The 13,462-nt window shown below is 38.6% G+C and overlaps 1 protein-coding gene across 2 annotated transcripts in view; it reads left to right on the top strand.

Moving 5' to 3' along the window:
• The window catches only part of LOC125462693 (signal peptide, CUB and EGF-like domain-containing protein 3), a 361,430-nt gene that overhangs the window by 119,741 nt on the left and 228,227 nt on the right, over nucleotides 1–13,462 (top strand). For both annotated transcript variants that reach the window (XM_059653452.1, XM_059653453.1), the window contains 2 exons: nucleotides 761–883; nucleotides 2,758–2,883. In XM_059653452.1, the coding sequence (XP_059509435.1) occupies nucleotides 761–883; nucleotides 2,758–2,883 (249 nt within the window). The remainder of the gene's footprint in view (nucleotides 1–760; nucleotides 884–2,757; nucleotides 2,884–13,462) is intronic.

Below are 13,462 nucleotides of genomic sequence, written 5' to 3'. Positions count from 1 at the left end.
ATGTTTTTTTTTGCTATCCTACGAGAGCCTACTTGCGCAATTCTGACAGGAGTCCATACCTGGATTTGGGACCTAGGTAGTTTGGGAACTCTTGAGGATCTGATAGTAATTTTCACTGATGCTAGCCACAAAGGAAAGTATGAAAAAAAAATTCTGAAGTTAATTTCTCACCTCGTTCTGGGCTTTCTCCTTCCTCGCTTCAGATTTTCCTGTTAACTTTGGCACTGAACATTTGTTGCATATATAACGTTTTACAGTCACGTCAAAATTTGGCTTATGTCAGAAGACCCTCACCTGTTGATCAGGGCTTCATCCTATCTGAGGTTAAATTAACAGCAATGATGAGAATGCTGTGTCTACCAGGATCTCATGCAAACTGTTGCTTTTGGGTGTGGGGATGGGTGTCAGATTTGGACCAAGGGCCTTTCTCTTTGCAATGAAATTAAAGAGAGAAGAATTTGTTTGCTCAGAATTGATTCACAAACCTAACCGCCTAATGTGAAGACCATTCATTTTACACAGTGAACTTAGCAAAAAAAAATGCCCTGAATAAACTACTTACTGTCAGTTAACATTAAGTCTTTTCATGCATTAGACTGCTCTATATCAGATGGCAGGCAGATAGGAAAACTGTCTGTGTGCTGACAAAGCAGTACTAGATCCAAGACTAATGGATTTTTCACATTCCACAGTAGATTATTATGGTTAACACACTACATAATAATAATCCTTTTCTAACATCTCATTTTTCCTGTTTCAGATGTTGATGAATGTGTTGAAGGAACAGATAATTGTCATATTGATGCTATCTGTCAGAACACCCCCAAGTCATACAAATGCATCTGCAAGTCTGGATACACAGGAGATGGCAAACAATGTGAAGGTAATACCATGATCTCTGTTAGAAAGCTCATAACAGCATCTAATGAATAAAGTTTGACTTTATTTTCTTTTTGTTCTACAGTGACATCAATTAATATTATAAGGAAAATTCATGTCAGTCTCTCCCAGCTAGATGTTTATACATTCCTGTTGTGCGCACTTCCTATACTGGGAGTAGCCAAAACCAAGACTTTGGAGAAAGTGTTTGTCACACGATGACATGTCAACTGGAAATAGTTGAAACAGAAAGTTTCAGTCTGAATTATGTGACCACAGTACCCTAACATTCTGAAAAATGAATGAATAATACCGATATTTCCTGTATCTGCGTCATTGTATGCAATTTTTTCAAAAATTGTGGTCAGTGGGATTATTGCTCTTTTCTTCTTTATAACTGTCTCCATACTTTTAATTGAAATAGATGTTGTTCCCAGATTTGTAAATTTTCCAATATCAACAACAGGCAAGCCAAATATTTTGACATATAGAAGCTTTTGTGAAGGTGCTGTCATGGGAGAATTCCTTATGATGTTGATAAATCTAAAATATTAAGAAGCATTATATTTCAAAGACAAAGTTGCCATATTAACCCATTCAGCACATACCTTGCAGTTATGTTTGCATTACATTTGAAGTGCAACTGCTTTATTAGCCATTGATTCACAATTATTATACCTGAATATTTCTGTGTATGACAGAAATTACGATGGAAATAGTATCCAAGATAGTTATTATCAGCTGTGAGGGGAGTAGAATACTTTCTTCCTGAAACAAGTAGCCATAAAATGGAATCATTTAAAGTATAATATTATCAATTAGCAATAATAGATCCCTAACCTTTAGTTACCTAGTATTTTCGAGTTGAAGCCAAGTTACTGATTTTTCTTGTGATGAGATACTACTTGTACTATTTTACAGTAGACAACTTGAAAGCTTTTTAGTCGGCAACATATTGCTTGGATAGGCTCACTGTTAACACAAAGATACCAATCTCTCATTAAAGCAGAACGTCATACTATAGATACAAAAGTCTTGAACATGTCTCTTCTCCTGAGATTTGAGGATGTCAGTGCGTTTTTGCCTTCGATTTTGATTAACCTTGCAAAATACCAGCTACCAACTTTTGTGGCATATTGCAAAGCTAGTAACAATAGGCGATACTACTAAGTATAACATTTCTATAATTATGTATTTGAAACCCCACTTGTGTTTAATCAATGCCCTGAAATGACCAAATCACTGCAAATGCAATTCTTCCTTCTGATGCATTCATTTTCTTTCGTCGAATTATATGATATTAATTTGCTGATTCTAATCCATTATATTTAATTGTGCCAATTTATTGATTTTTTTTAAAAGAGCAAAAATGTGTACTTATTCTTGAGCTCTATACCTTTATTTTGCTTTTCCCATCAGTTGTTAGTTGCTGCTATAATGTACAATATTAGATGTTCATTGAGTAGAAATTTCTTTGTGTTTAAGAATGGAATGAACTGCACAATTGATGGATATACAGCATGCATTGTTGAATATCTTTGGTCAATTGTCTGGCTCCAATAATCACTGACAAGGTCTTCCATTAGCTCTGTGCAAAACCATAATGATGGGATGCAGTTAATTGGCTCTGGTGTAAATGCAACTTTCTTTAGTCCCTTAATAAGCACCACAAATGTGATTGGGTAATTCTCTTAGTTGTTAAATGGGCATATAATGGTAAGAACATCAAATAAATTAAGTGGATAAAGTAGAATGTGAAAGAAAAGTATAAACATCAATCTAAAGAATGAAAAAATCTTCCTGTGTTCCTTCTACTTAACTTAAATGAACTTCTTTTTTGTTTTTACTTGACTTCAACTCATATTAATTGTCTTCCAGATATTGACGAATGTGACAATGAATACAATGGAGGCTGTGTTCATGAATGCATAAATATTACAGGAAATTATCGATGCATGTGTTATGATGGTTTCAAATTAGCGCACGACGGCCATAACTGTCTAGGTAAGCACTTAAATCCAATATTGACTGTTAACCCACTGTATGACAAATTTTCATATGGCTCGTCCAATCTCCAGGAATTTCTACACAGGGCCCAAACTCTCATGTTTGCAATGGGACAATGGAATGAATCATCTTATCAAGAAAGTAATTACTTAGCCCAAATAATGATAATATTCATCAAAGAATGTGATTATTATAAAGAACACACAGCATAAACTTTGTTATGATCACTGAACTATAACGTACAGTTATATGGTGCAGAAATGTTGATACGTCTTTATCCATTTTGCTGATGGCTAATGCAATCTTTGAAAAGCCTCTGTGCATGCAGCTGGGATGGCACTATTAAAGCTAACAGAATTTCAACAAACACTGCCTTTTGAGGATTTCAATGATGTGTTTTTCATAGGATTCGACCCTGAGATCCTGCAGTTTAGTTATAAGTTTTTAGAATCATAGATAGGTGTACAGAACAAAAAAGGTCATTTGGCCCGTTATGTCCATAGTTTTTGAGAGGAATAGTGGTGTGAACTGAGTGACATACAAAAATGAGAAGATTCAATTTGGCCAACTTAAATTCAACAGGACCAAGATTTTGAAGCTACATGTGAGTATATCTATACACAAACCTCGTCCACAGAACAGCAATCGCAACTACATAAGAGAAACATTTTTCACTTCCGCAACAACATTGAGTGATAATCAGAGGAGTCAAGAAGTAATAAGCTAAATTTAATTGGAAATTCTAGCAAGAGTTATTTTGTTTAATTGTGACCTGAGCCTAAACTGAAACCCTTGTCAACTCATTCTGCAACGATAAACCAGCAAAGAAAGGAGTCTGAGATAATAAGGTGTAGAGCTGGATGAACATAGCATACCAAGCAGCATCAGAGGAGCAGGAAAGCTGATGTTTCGGGTCTAGACCATTCTTCAGAAACTTTTACTCTACTTATCCAGACAGGATTGAACCTATCTTCCAGAGTCTGAAGTACCTAATTTGCAAAATCACACCTTTAAAGCTTTTCAAAATGGGGCAATAGAAAATGGCCTGTGAGCACAGGTTAACATCAGAGTTGAATAGTACTGAGGATAAAATTTTCTGTGCGCAAGAATATCTAGGTTTTAAAGGAGAAATTTCTGATCATAGAAATTTTGAAAATGAAATGTGGTTTAAATCTTGAGAGAGTGAACCCATTTATCCACTAACTATTTTAGTCACCATTTTAGTCACCAAAATATGAAGAGCTATTTCAGAAATGGCACATTCCCAATCCCTGTTAGTGCTGTTCTCTATTAGCTAAGAAGGGCTATATAAGAGTGGCTTGGTGAAAACTCTCCATTGTGATTTCCCAGTCCTCTGTCAACACTGCAAACTGTGTATCCACAATTATTTCATTGGAATGTCACATAGAGCAAATTACCACTCACTGTCTAAGGTTTTAAAGAACAATAGGAATTCATCATGTTCCTACTGAGTATGGAAATTTACCATTTATCCTCCTTTTCAATTAACAGCATAAATAAATATTGTGTTCCAGTGGAGAAATAGGTCAGTTGAGCTTCCTGAAAGTACTTGCTGCTGTGCCAACCCTGGAATAGCATGTTTGATCAATGTATCATCTTTGCAAATGTGGCTTCTTTGTCTGGTTTCACTGACCCAATTTGCCAGTGCTGGTTGGAAGGTGAACTGTTACAGACAGAAGATTAATTTGAATGTGATTCACTGAGGTTTGCCATTATGCATCTGATACAATCAGCTGTCTGTTGGGGGTTCATGTTGAAAGCATCATAATTATTGGGAAAGTTTCTGTTGATGCAGTCTGCAAAAAAAGAGGTGCAGCCATGTCTCATTCCTGGATCACTTTCAAAGCAATTAAAGCGCTTCCTTTGCTGCATAAAGGAAAACCTTCAGGGTCAAACATTTATTGTGACACTGATTCCTGGTACTACTGCAGTTGCCAACCAAAAAGCATGATCATAAACTTGCTGAGTTTAGTATGCAGTTCTGAAGAAGGGTCACCAGACCCAAAACCTTAACTCTGATTTCTCTCCACAGATGCTATTGGACCTGGTGGGATTTTCCAGCTAGTTTTGTTTTTTTTAGTTCAATATGAGATCAAGTAACTTGGGAGATTGTTTGAAGAAGCTTTTGTGAAGTGCAGTACTCACTTGTCCTTATGCATAGACAGAGTCTCATATCTTTCCAAGTGCAAACACAAGAGTCTCAACCATGTGCCCGAACCATTGAGAATTTTTTGGAGAAAAATGATAAGCAGGAATTAATCTTAATGGTAATATTCTTTGGAAATTTTCCAAAGTTGAAAGGAAGTCACTGTGAATGCTCAATTTGGAATGAGCTATGGATATAACTATTCGTATTTTAGTGGGCGTAGGCACTCCTTGGTGCCGTTATTAACTATCTGAGAAAGTTGAAGGAAGATTTTCTGGGAATTGCAAACTTGGTACTTTGGCTGTGGGTCTGTTGTGAGTCAGGCCCTGAATGTTGCCAGCAGTCAAATCTAAGAATGAACTTCCTTCATTCTGTAGCATCTTTTTTCTGTTGCTAAGGGACAAAGGGATTCTAAGTGCTGACGTAGCCAATGATGCCCACAACACATGGAAGAATAAATAAAATCAAACAACCTGTTTTGTGTCCCCAAGTTTTTTTCCAATGAAATAAATTGGTTACATACTCATGAAATTGTACTCTTTTTTTCTCCTACTTCATTATCGCAAAACTGTTGTTCAGAATGGAAACTCGTCAATGTATGGTTCTTTAAACTGTGTTTATGAAAGTCAAACTTTAAATTATAGCACCGTAGGCAATATTTAAAACAAATACAATTCATGTGACGTTTTCAACATTCTAAGTTGTTTATGAGTTAAAGTGCTATAGGTTAGTGATAGTAAGTAGCCCAATGATGCTCAAGTTGGCTGTTCTCAGAGGACACATTTTGTTGGTTTTAGATAAGTTTCCAGATGAAGAACATTAGGAACTGGTGCTAATTCAGGAAAAGGGATGATCTCTGCATCCCTTATAGAATAATATTTTGAAGAGGTCTTTCTTTGGATATTTTTGAGAGTGTTTTTTTAAAATTTCTTGAAAAAGCTTAAACTTCCATACAAAGCAGTGGACGTTATAATGTGTAAGATAATTGCACATCTTACATCCTCACAACCAATCACAAAGACTCTGTTCAATGTTAAAATACCATGTGACAAATAGAGGACCATGAATTGTGATAATATCAGTTTCCTGCCATTAGAAGGAGCAGGAATTTATATAGCTTGCTGAGGACACCTAGTGCTGTACCCCTACAGCACCAACCAGAATGCCTGAACCTTAGCAGTTTTGTTACTTTGCTTGATATTGGCGAAAAATGCTTCGTTATTGATCAATCTTTATTTGTTCAGTTTTGTTAGAGCGTATGCTAAAACATACATCAGGTTATATTGACTGTTAATGATGGCCAATCTCTTGACATAGAGTATTTGTATTGTGATGTTATGTCAGATTGTTTTGTAACTTTAATACGCTTCAAAGTCTATTGAATCAACTTCCAGTTTATATAAGTTAAATTTGAGAGTTCATTAAAAGATCTGAGTAAATGACAGAAGGTAAATTCTCTTTTGTTGAATAGTATATAGAGCACTTTGCATTTGAAGAAAGGTAGTTTTTCCCATCTTCCAGTGTTGTGTTCGAAAGAGCCATAAATGTTTCATCTTTATTTTTTGTTTTGAAATGCATGGCCAGTTGTCCATAGTTTATAAGGTGCAACATACTTGACTGTTCAGTTCTGGTAATGGGATAAAAAACATTCTCCTTGAATGTTCTGAGATGGGACATAAGTGTTAGGATTACTGTTTTGAAGAAGGACTAATTATTTTCCTACATTTTGGTTCTGATGCACAAGGATTGATAAGTAGCCATGACCCAGCTCCTGTTCTTGTTTGTTTGTAGAATCATAGAATGGCTACAACCTAGAATGTACAGCAGTCAATTGTACTTTAAGAACTAGGAGCAGGAGTAGGCAATTCAGCCCTCTGACCCAGCTCCACTATTTAATATATTCATAATTGATTTGATCTTGGCTTCAACTCCACTTTCCTGCCAGCTCTCCATGATCGTTCAACTCATTACTAATTAAAAATCTATCTGTCTCCTCTTTAAATTTATTCAGTATCCCAATGTCCACTCCACTCTGGGGTAGTGAATTTCATAGCTTTACAAGCCTTTGAGAGAAATAATTTTTCTTCATCTCTATTTAAATCTACGATCTCTTAGGCTAAAACCATGACCTCTCGTTTCAGATTGCCCAACAAGGGGAAATATCCACCTTATGACTATTTTGTCGATCCCTTTTAGCATCTTGCATACCTCAATTAGATCAGCTTTCTAAGCTCTGACTAGTACAGGCCTAAACTGTTCAATCTCTGCTTGAAGAACAAACCTTTGATCTCTGGAATTAACCTAGTGAATCTTCTCTGAGCTGTCACCAAAGCAATTACATCATTGCATGTTGTGTCTGTGTTGACTCACGAAAGGAACAATGTACCTGATGCCATTTTCCTGCCTTTTTCCTGTAGCTTTGCAAATTTTTCTTCATTCAGATAATAAGCCAATTCCCTTTTGAAAGCTTAATTTTGAAACCTTGCTTCTACCACTCTCCTCAGGCAGGTGCTCCAGGTCCTAAACATTCACGGCTAATTAGCTACAATCAGTGCCCTTTTGGCAATTATAAGCAAGGCTATATTGTCCATGGAGCAAGTACAACAAAGGTTTACAAGAATGATACCTGGACTTCAGGGGTTAAGTCATGAGGAGAGATTATACAAATTAGGCCTGTTTTCTGTACCATTTAGAAGGTTAAGTGGTGATCTGATGGAAGTCTTCAAGATATTAACAGGAAACTACAAGGCGCTTAAAGAAAAACTATTTTCACTGTTTGGGGATTCTGGAGCTAGGGGCCAGAGTCTGAGAATTAGGGCCAGACTGTTCAGGAGGGATGTTAGAAAGTACTTAAGCATATAAAGGGTGGCAGAAGTTTGGAACTGTTTTACAAAAATAGAATTTGATGCTAGATCAGTTGTTAGTTTCAAAAATGAAACAGTTTTTTTGTTGTTAATCAAAGGTACTGAGGGATATGGGCCAAAGGCTGCTTTATGAAGTTAGGATAATAAAATGTGAGGCTGGATGAACACAGCAGGCCAAGCAGCATCTCAGGAGCACAAAAGCTGACGTTTCGGGCCTAGACCCTTCATCAGAGAGGGGGATGGGGGGAGGGAACTGGAATAAATAGGGAGAGAGGGGGAGGCGGACCGAAGATGGAGAGTAAAGAAGATAGGTGGAGAGGGTGTAGGTGGGGAGGTAGGGAGGGGATAGGTCAGTCCAGGGAAGACGGACAGGTCAAGGAGGTGGGATGAGGTTAGTAGGTAGCTGGGGGTGCGGCTTGGGGTGGGAGGAAGGGATGGGTGAGAGGAAGAACCGGTTAGGGAGGCAGAGACAGGTTGGACTGGTTTTGGGATGCAGTGGGTGGGGGGGAAGAGCTGGGCTGGTTGTGTGGTGCAGTGGGGGGAGGGGATGAACTGGGCTGGTTTAGGGATGCAGTAGGGGAAGGGGAGATTTTGAAACTGGTGAAGTCCACATTGATACCATATGGCTGCAGGGTTCCCAGGCGGAATATGAGTTGCTGTTCCTGCAACCTTCGGGTGGCATCATTGTGGCAGTGCAGGAGGCCCATGATGGACACACAATGATGCCACCCGAAGGTTGCAGGAACAGCAACTCATATTCCGCCTGGGAACCCTGCAGCCTAATGGTATCAATGTGGACTTCACCAGTTTCAAAATCTCCCCTTCCCCTACTGCATCCCTAAACCAGCCCAGTTCATCCCCTCCCCCCACTGCACCACACAACCAGCCCAGCTCTTCCCCCCCACCCACTGCATCCCAAAACCAGTCCAACCTGTCTCTGCCTCCCTAACCGGTTCTTCCTCTCACCCATCCCTTCCTCCCACCCCAAGCCGCACCCCCAGCTACCTACTAACCTCATCCCACCTCCTTGACCTGTCCGTCTTCCCTGGACTGACCTATCCCCTCCCTACCTCCCCACCTACACCCTCTCCACCTGTCTTCTTTACTCTCCATCTTCGGTCCGCCTCCCCCTCTCTCCCTATTTATTCCAGTTCCCTCCCCCCATCCCGCTCTCTGATGAAGGGTCTAGGCCCGAAACGTCAGCTTTTGTGCTCCTGAGATGCTGCTTGGCCTGCTGTGTTCATCCAGCCTCACATTTTATTATCTTGGAATCTCCAGCATCTGCAGTTCCCATTATCTCTTTATGAAGTTAGGCTTCAGATAAGCCATGATGTCATCAGATGGTGTAACAGGCTCAAGGAGCTGAATGGTCTACTCCTTTACCTGTGTTATTATCTTTTCACCAATGGGAACAATTTCCACAATTTACCCTGTCCAGCCTCTTGCTGATTTTTGAACACCTTTATCATCTCAATCTTCTCTTTACCAAGGAGAACAGTCCCAAACTCTCTAACCTTATTACATGACTAAAATTCCTTGTCGCTTGAACCGTTCAACTGGTTCTGCTCTGCAGCTTCTCTGCTGCCTTACCATTCTTCCTAAAGTGTGCCACCCAGACTAGATGCAGTACTCTTGCAAATGTTGTTATATAGGTTTGATGTGACTTTCTTGTATTATGTCTCGAATGATAATGCCCAGGATGCCACATGCTTTATTAACTGACCTGTCAACTGTCCAGGCACCTTCAATGCCTTGTGCACATGCACACACAGGTCGCTGTCCTCCTGCAACCCTTTAGTTTATGTTGTCTGTCTGCCTTCTTTCTACCAAATGAATCGCTTCACCCTTTGCAGCATTAAATTTCATATGACACGGCTCCCTTTATTCCACTCATCTGACTATGTCCTTTTGACATTCTACACTATGCTCCTCCTAGTCCCCAATCCTCCCAGGTTTTCCATCATCCCGAAAATTTTGAAATTATGCCCTAAAAGCCAAGGTTTATGTTCCTAAATCTCGGTCATTTTAATATATATCAGGAAGATTAGGGGCCTAACACCAATCCCTGGGAAACTCTTCTATTAATTTTCCTCCATCCCCACAAAACAACCATTCACTACTACTCTCTGTTTTCCTGTCACTAGGTCAACTTTGTTTGCATGTTGCTACTGTTCCATTTATTGAGTTTTAAATTTGCTCACAAGTCTGTATACCACATTGAAAGTTTAATCTCTTGAATTCTCTTCTGTTGACCAGCAAAAGTTAGTTGAACATGACTTGCTCTTAACAGATCCCTGATGGATTTTCTTAAGTAATCCATCCTTACTCAAGTTAATTCTGGCCTGAATCACATTTTGAAACTTTCTTACAGCCAAGTTTAACCTGACTTGTCTGTAGTTGCTGGTCTTTTCTTTGATACTTTATTAATACGAATCTATAATAGTTGTGATTCTCCAATCCCCTGGCATCACTCCTGAGTCTAAGAAAGACTGTAAAATCATGGCCAGTGTCTGTGCAATTTCTGATCGCAAAGCCTTGAGTATCCCTGGATACATCTCATCCAATACTGGTGCCTTACCAATTTAAGTACAGCTAGCCTACCTGATTCTTCCTTTATAATTTGTTAATCACTCATTAAGCAAGGAGGTTCAAGTCTATTCTCACTCACCATTGATGAGTGGAGGCTGTTCTCCCTGAGTGCCTGTATTATGGTTAGCTCCATAAGTTAACATTGAAACGGGTCAAATCACAACAATTAAGATCGAAAGGCTTTGCATTTCTTTTAATTTACATCTAGCACCTATACAAGAATCCTGAACTAATTTCAGTGTATTTCTACTTGTCTCACCACCAATTAAAACTGTAGGCACTCCTGAATAGGCAAGAAGATGTGTGCAGTCCATTGATGTCCTAATGTAGGATCCAAAGCAATGGTCAAATTCAAATAACACTTTTTTTTTGCATTGAATTTATTCTTAAAAGATTGCTGGATTTATTTAGAAAGTCACACAAAGGTGACATTGAAAGACTGAATGCAGCGAGACTCAACTTGGAATTTGGTAAGTGAGTGAGTTTTAAGGGTGGATCTCTTTCTAAGATCTAGTCAAGGTTGCATTTCGCACTAAACTGTAACAGTAAATATTATTTTTTTCTCTGTCTATCAAATCAAATTGCCAAAATATCTTGGAGAATGAGTGTATTGGAGTCAGTTTCTTAGAACAACATGTTCTGGAATCAACAGGGAACAAACTACTCTAGGCCTGGAAATGTGTAATGAGGCAAAATTAATTAATGACTTCATAGTAGAAGATGCCGGAGGCAAGAGTAATCATAACATGCAGAATTTCACATTCAGTTTGAGGGCAAGACATTTGAGTCTGAAATTTGAAGAAAAGCAATTACGAGTTGATTAGAGTGGACTGGGAAAATTGATTGAAAGATAATATGGTGCAGAAGTGGTGGCAGACATTTAAAGAGATATTTCAGAACTTTCAACAAAGTTATATTCTATGGTGAAATAGATTCTACGACAGGGTGCACCATCTAGGCCCAACTAAGGAAATTAAGAATGACATCCATTTTTTTTAAATGTACAATGCTGCAAGTATTAGCAGCACACTAGAAGTTTGGAAGAATTTTAGAAACCAGCAGAGGGTGACAGACTAAATAAGGAGGAATAAATTTGTGTATGAAAGAAAATTGGCAAGAAATGTAAAAACTACTAGTGAAAGAAAAAAATGCCAGCTTTAAAGGTTTGTGCCTCAGGAGCAATAACAATGGGAAATGAAGCTGTAGCAGACATCGTCCTGCCAACACAGTAGAAGACACAAAAATGTCTTCCAAGAAAAGCAGAAGGCAAAAGGGAGACAGGAAGTTTAAAAAATATCACAGCAGAGAGATAATAGGGTGGGTTGACATCAGGGAGATTGATAAGTAGTGATGGTGAGCTAACGGTTTGTGCTTAATCAAGGAATACCTCATATTACTTATAGATTGATCTAGGTATTTAATTTTTTTGTCACAGCTCAATTTGAGGTTGTATAGGGCTCTGAATTGACTGCATTTGGAATATTGAGAGCAGTTTTGGGCACTGCTTTGAAGAAAAGATGTGGTGGTTTTGGAGGGGGCCGGGAGTAGGTTTACAAGAATGAATCCTGGGATGAAGGACTTGTCCTGTGAGGAGTGGTTGAGGATTCTGGGTCTGTACTCAATAGAATTTAGCAAGATGAGGGGTGATCTCATTGAAACTTACAGAATACTGAGGGAACTGACTGAGTGAACAAGGAATAGATATCTCCACTATGACCCAAAGGCACAGCCTCAGAGTGAAGGGATGACCCTTTAGAACTGAGATGAGGGGGAATTTCTTCAACCAGAGGGCTGTTAATATGTGGAACTGATTATCACTAAAGGTTATGGAGGCCAAGCCATTAATTGCATTTAAGACAGAGATAGTAAAGTACTTGATTAGTGAGGGTACCAAAGGCTATGGGGAAAAGGCAGGAGAATGGGGGGAAAAAGAAACATATGAGCCATAGTTGAATAGTGACGCAGACTCCATGGGATGAATAGCTGATTGATCTCTTTAAATTCTCATTGATATAATTTTATCATTTGGATCAAAAGTCACAAAACAGCCACCCTATGCATCTTGCTGTCCCGAGCCCTATAAATACGATGGCCATTTTTTGCCATGGGCGAACCGTTAACTAAACAGTGAGATTTGTTAATGCCCGGGGAATTGTGTTCTAAATCATATGCTGAACTTCGATTTCAAACTCGATGCTTTGTTTTTTTCCCCTGATATTAACAAATTAAATCATATTGAATTCCATCTGTCTGCCTCAAGGTAACAGCTGTGAAGCTCCTTCTTGTTCATCTTGTCCTTACTTTGTAGTTGTGCATCAATTAAACTATGTACAAACTTCAAATGCAGTAAAGCATCATTCTTTGTGCCATGAGAGGTTGATAAGTAGAAAAATGCATAATTACAATAAGATAAAAGCAGGTGCAGCAAACTCTTGCCCTGAAGCAGCATTTACAAAATCTACAAACCCACTGTGAGCTGTTAGAGAATGACCTAATTCATGGCAAAAGAACAATGTAAACACCATAAATTTTAAATAAATGGAGAGTCCAGGTAATTGTGATTCAGTCTGAGATGTTCTTATTCCATCTGTTACCCTGCCCCCCATCTTACCTTGTCCCTTATCTTACAGTTACCTCTTACCCTTATCCTGTGCTCTGGTTAACCATTCTTCACTAATAATCAACAATTAAACAGACCTTTCTAAGAATCTCTGATAACAAGGCAGAATGTTTGGTGATCTCATTGTATTGGTGTCACAGTTAGCGTTAATGCTGGTTTTTACATCAAGTAGGGAAACCGCTAGGAGTCAAAAACATGTAAAGGTGAGTTAGGAATACCATTCATGCATAACAAACGAGCATGATTCTTTCTAGAATGTAAATGATGTTGTACAATATGTTGGTCTGCCAAGACATTGCCTTCTAACATTTAAATTGGACAATAAGCTGGTGAAAA

This window comes from Stegostoma tigrinum, chromosome 21 (assembly GCF_030684315.1).
Source record: "Stegostoma tigrinum isolate sSteTig4 chromosome 21, sSteTig4.hap1, whole genome shotgun sequence".
Classification (NCBI taxonomy): Eukaryota; Metazoa; Chordata; class Chondrichthyes; order Orectolobiformes; family Stegostomatidae; genus Stegostoma; species Stegostoma tigrinum.
This window is presented reverse-complemented; position numbering and strand designations above follow the sequence as displayed.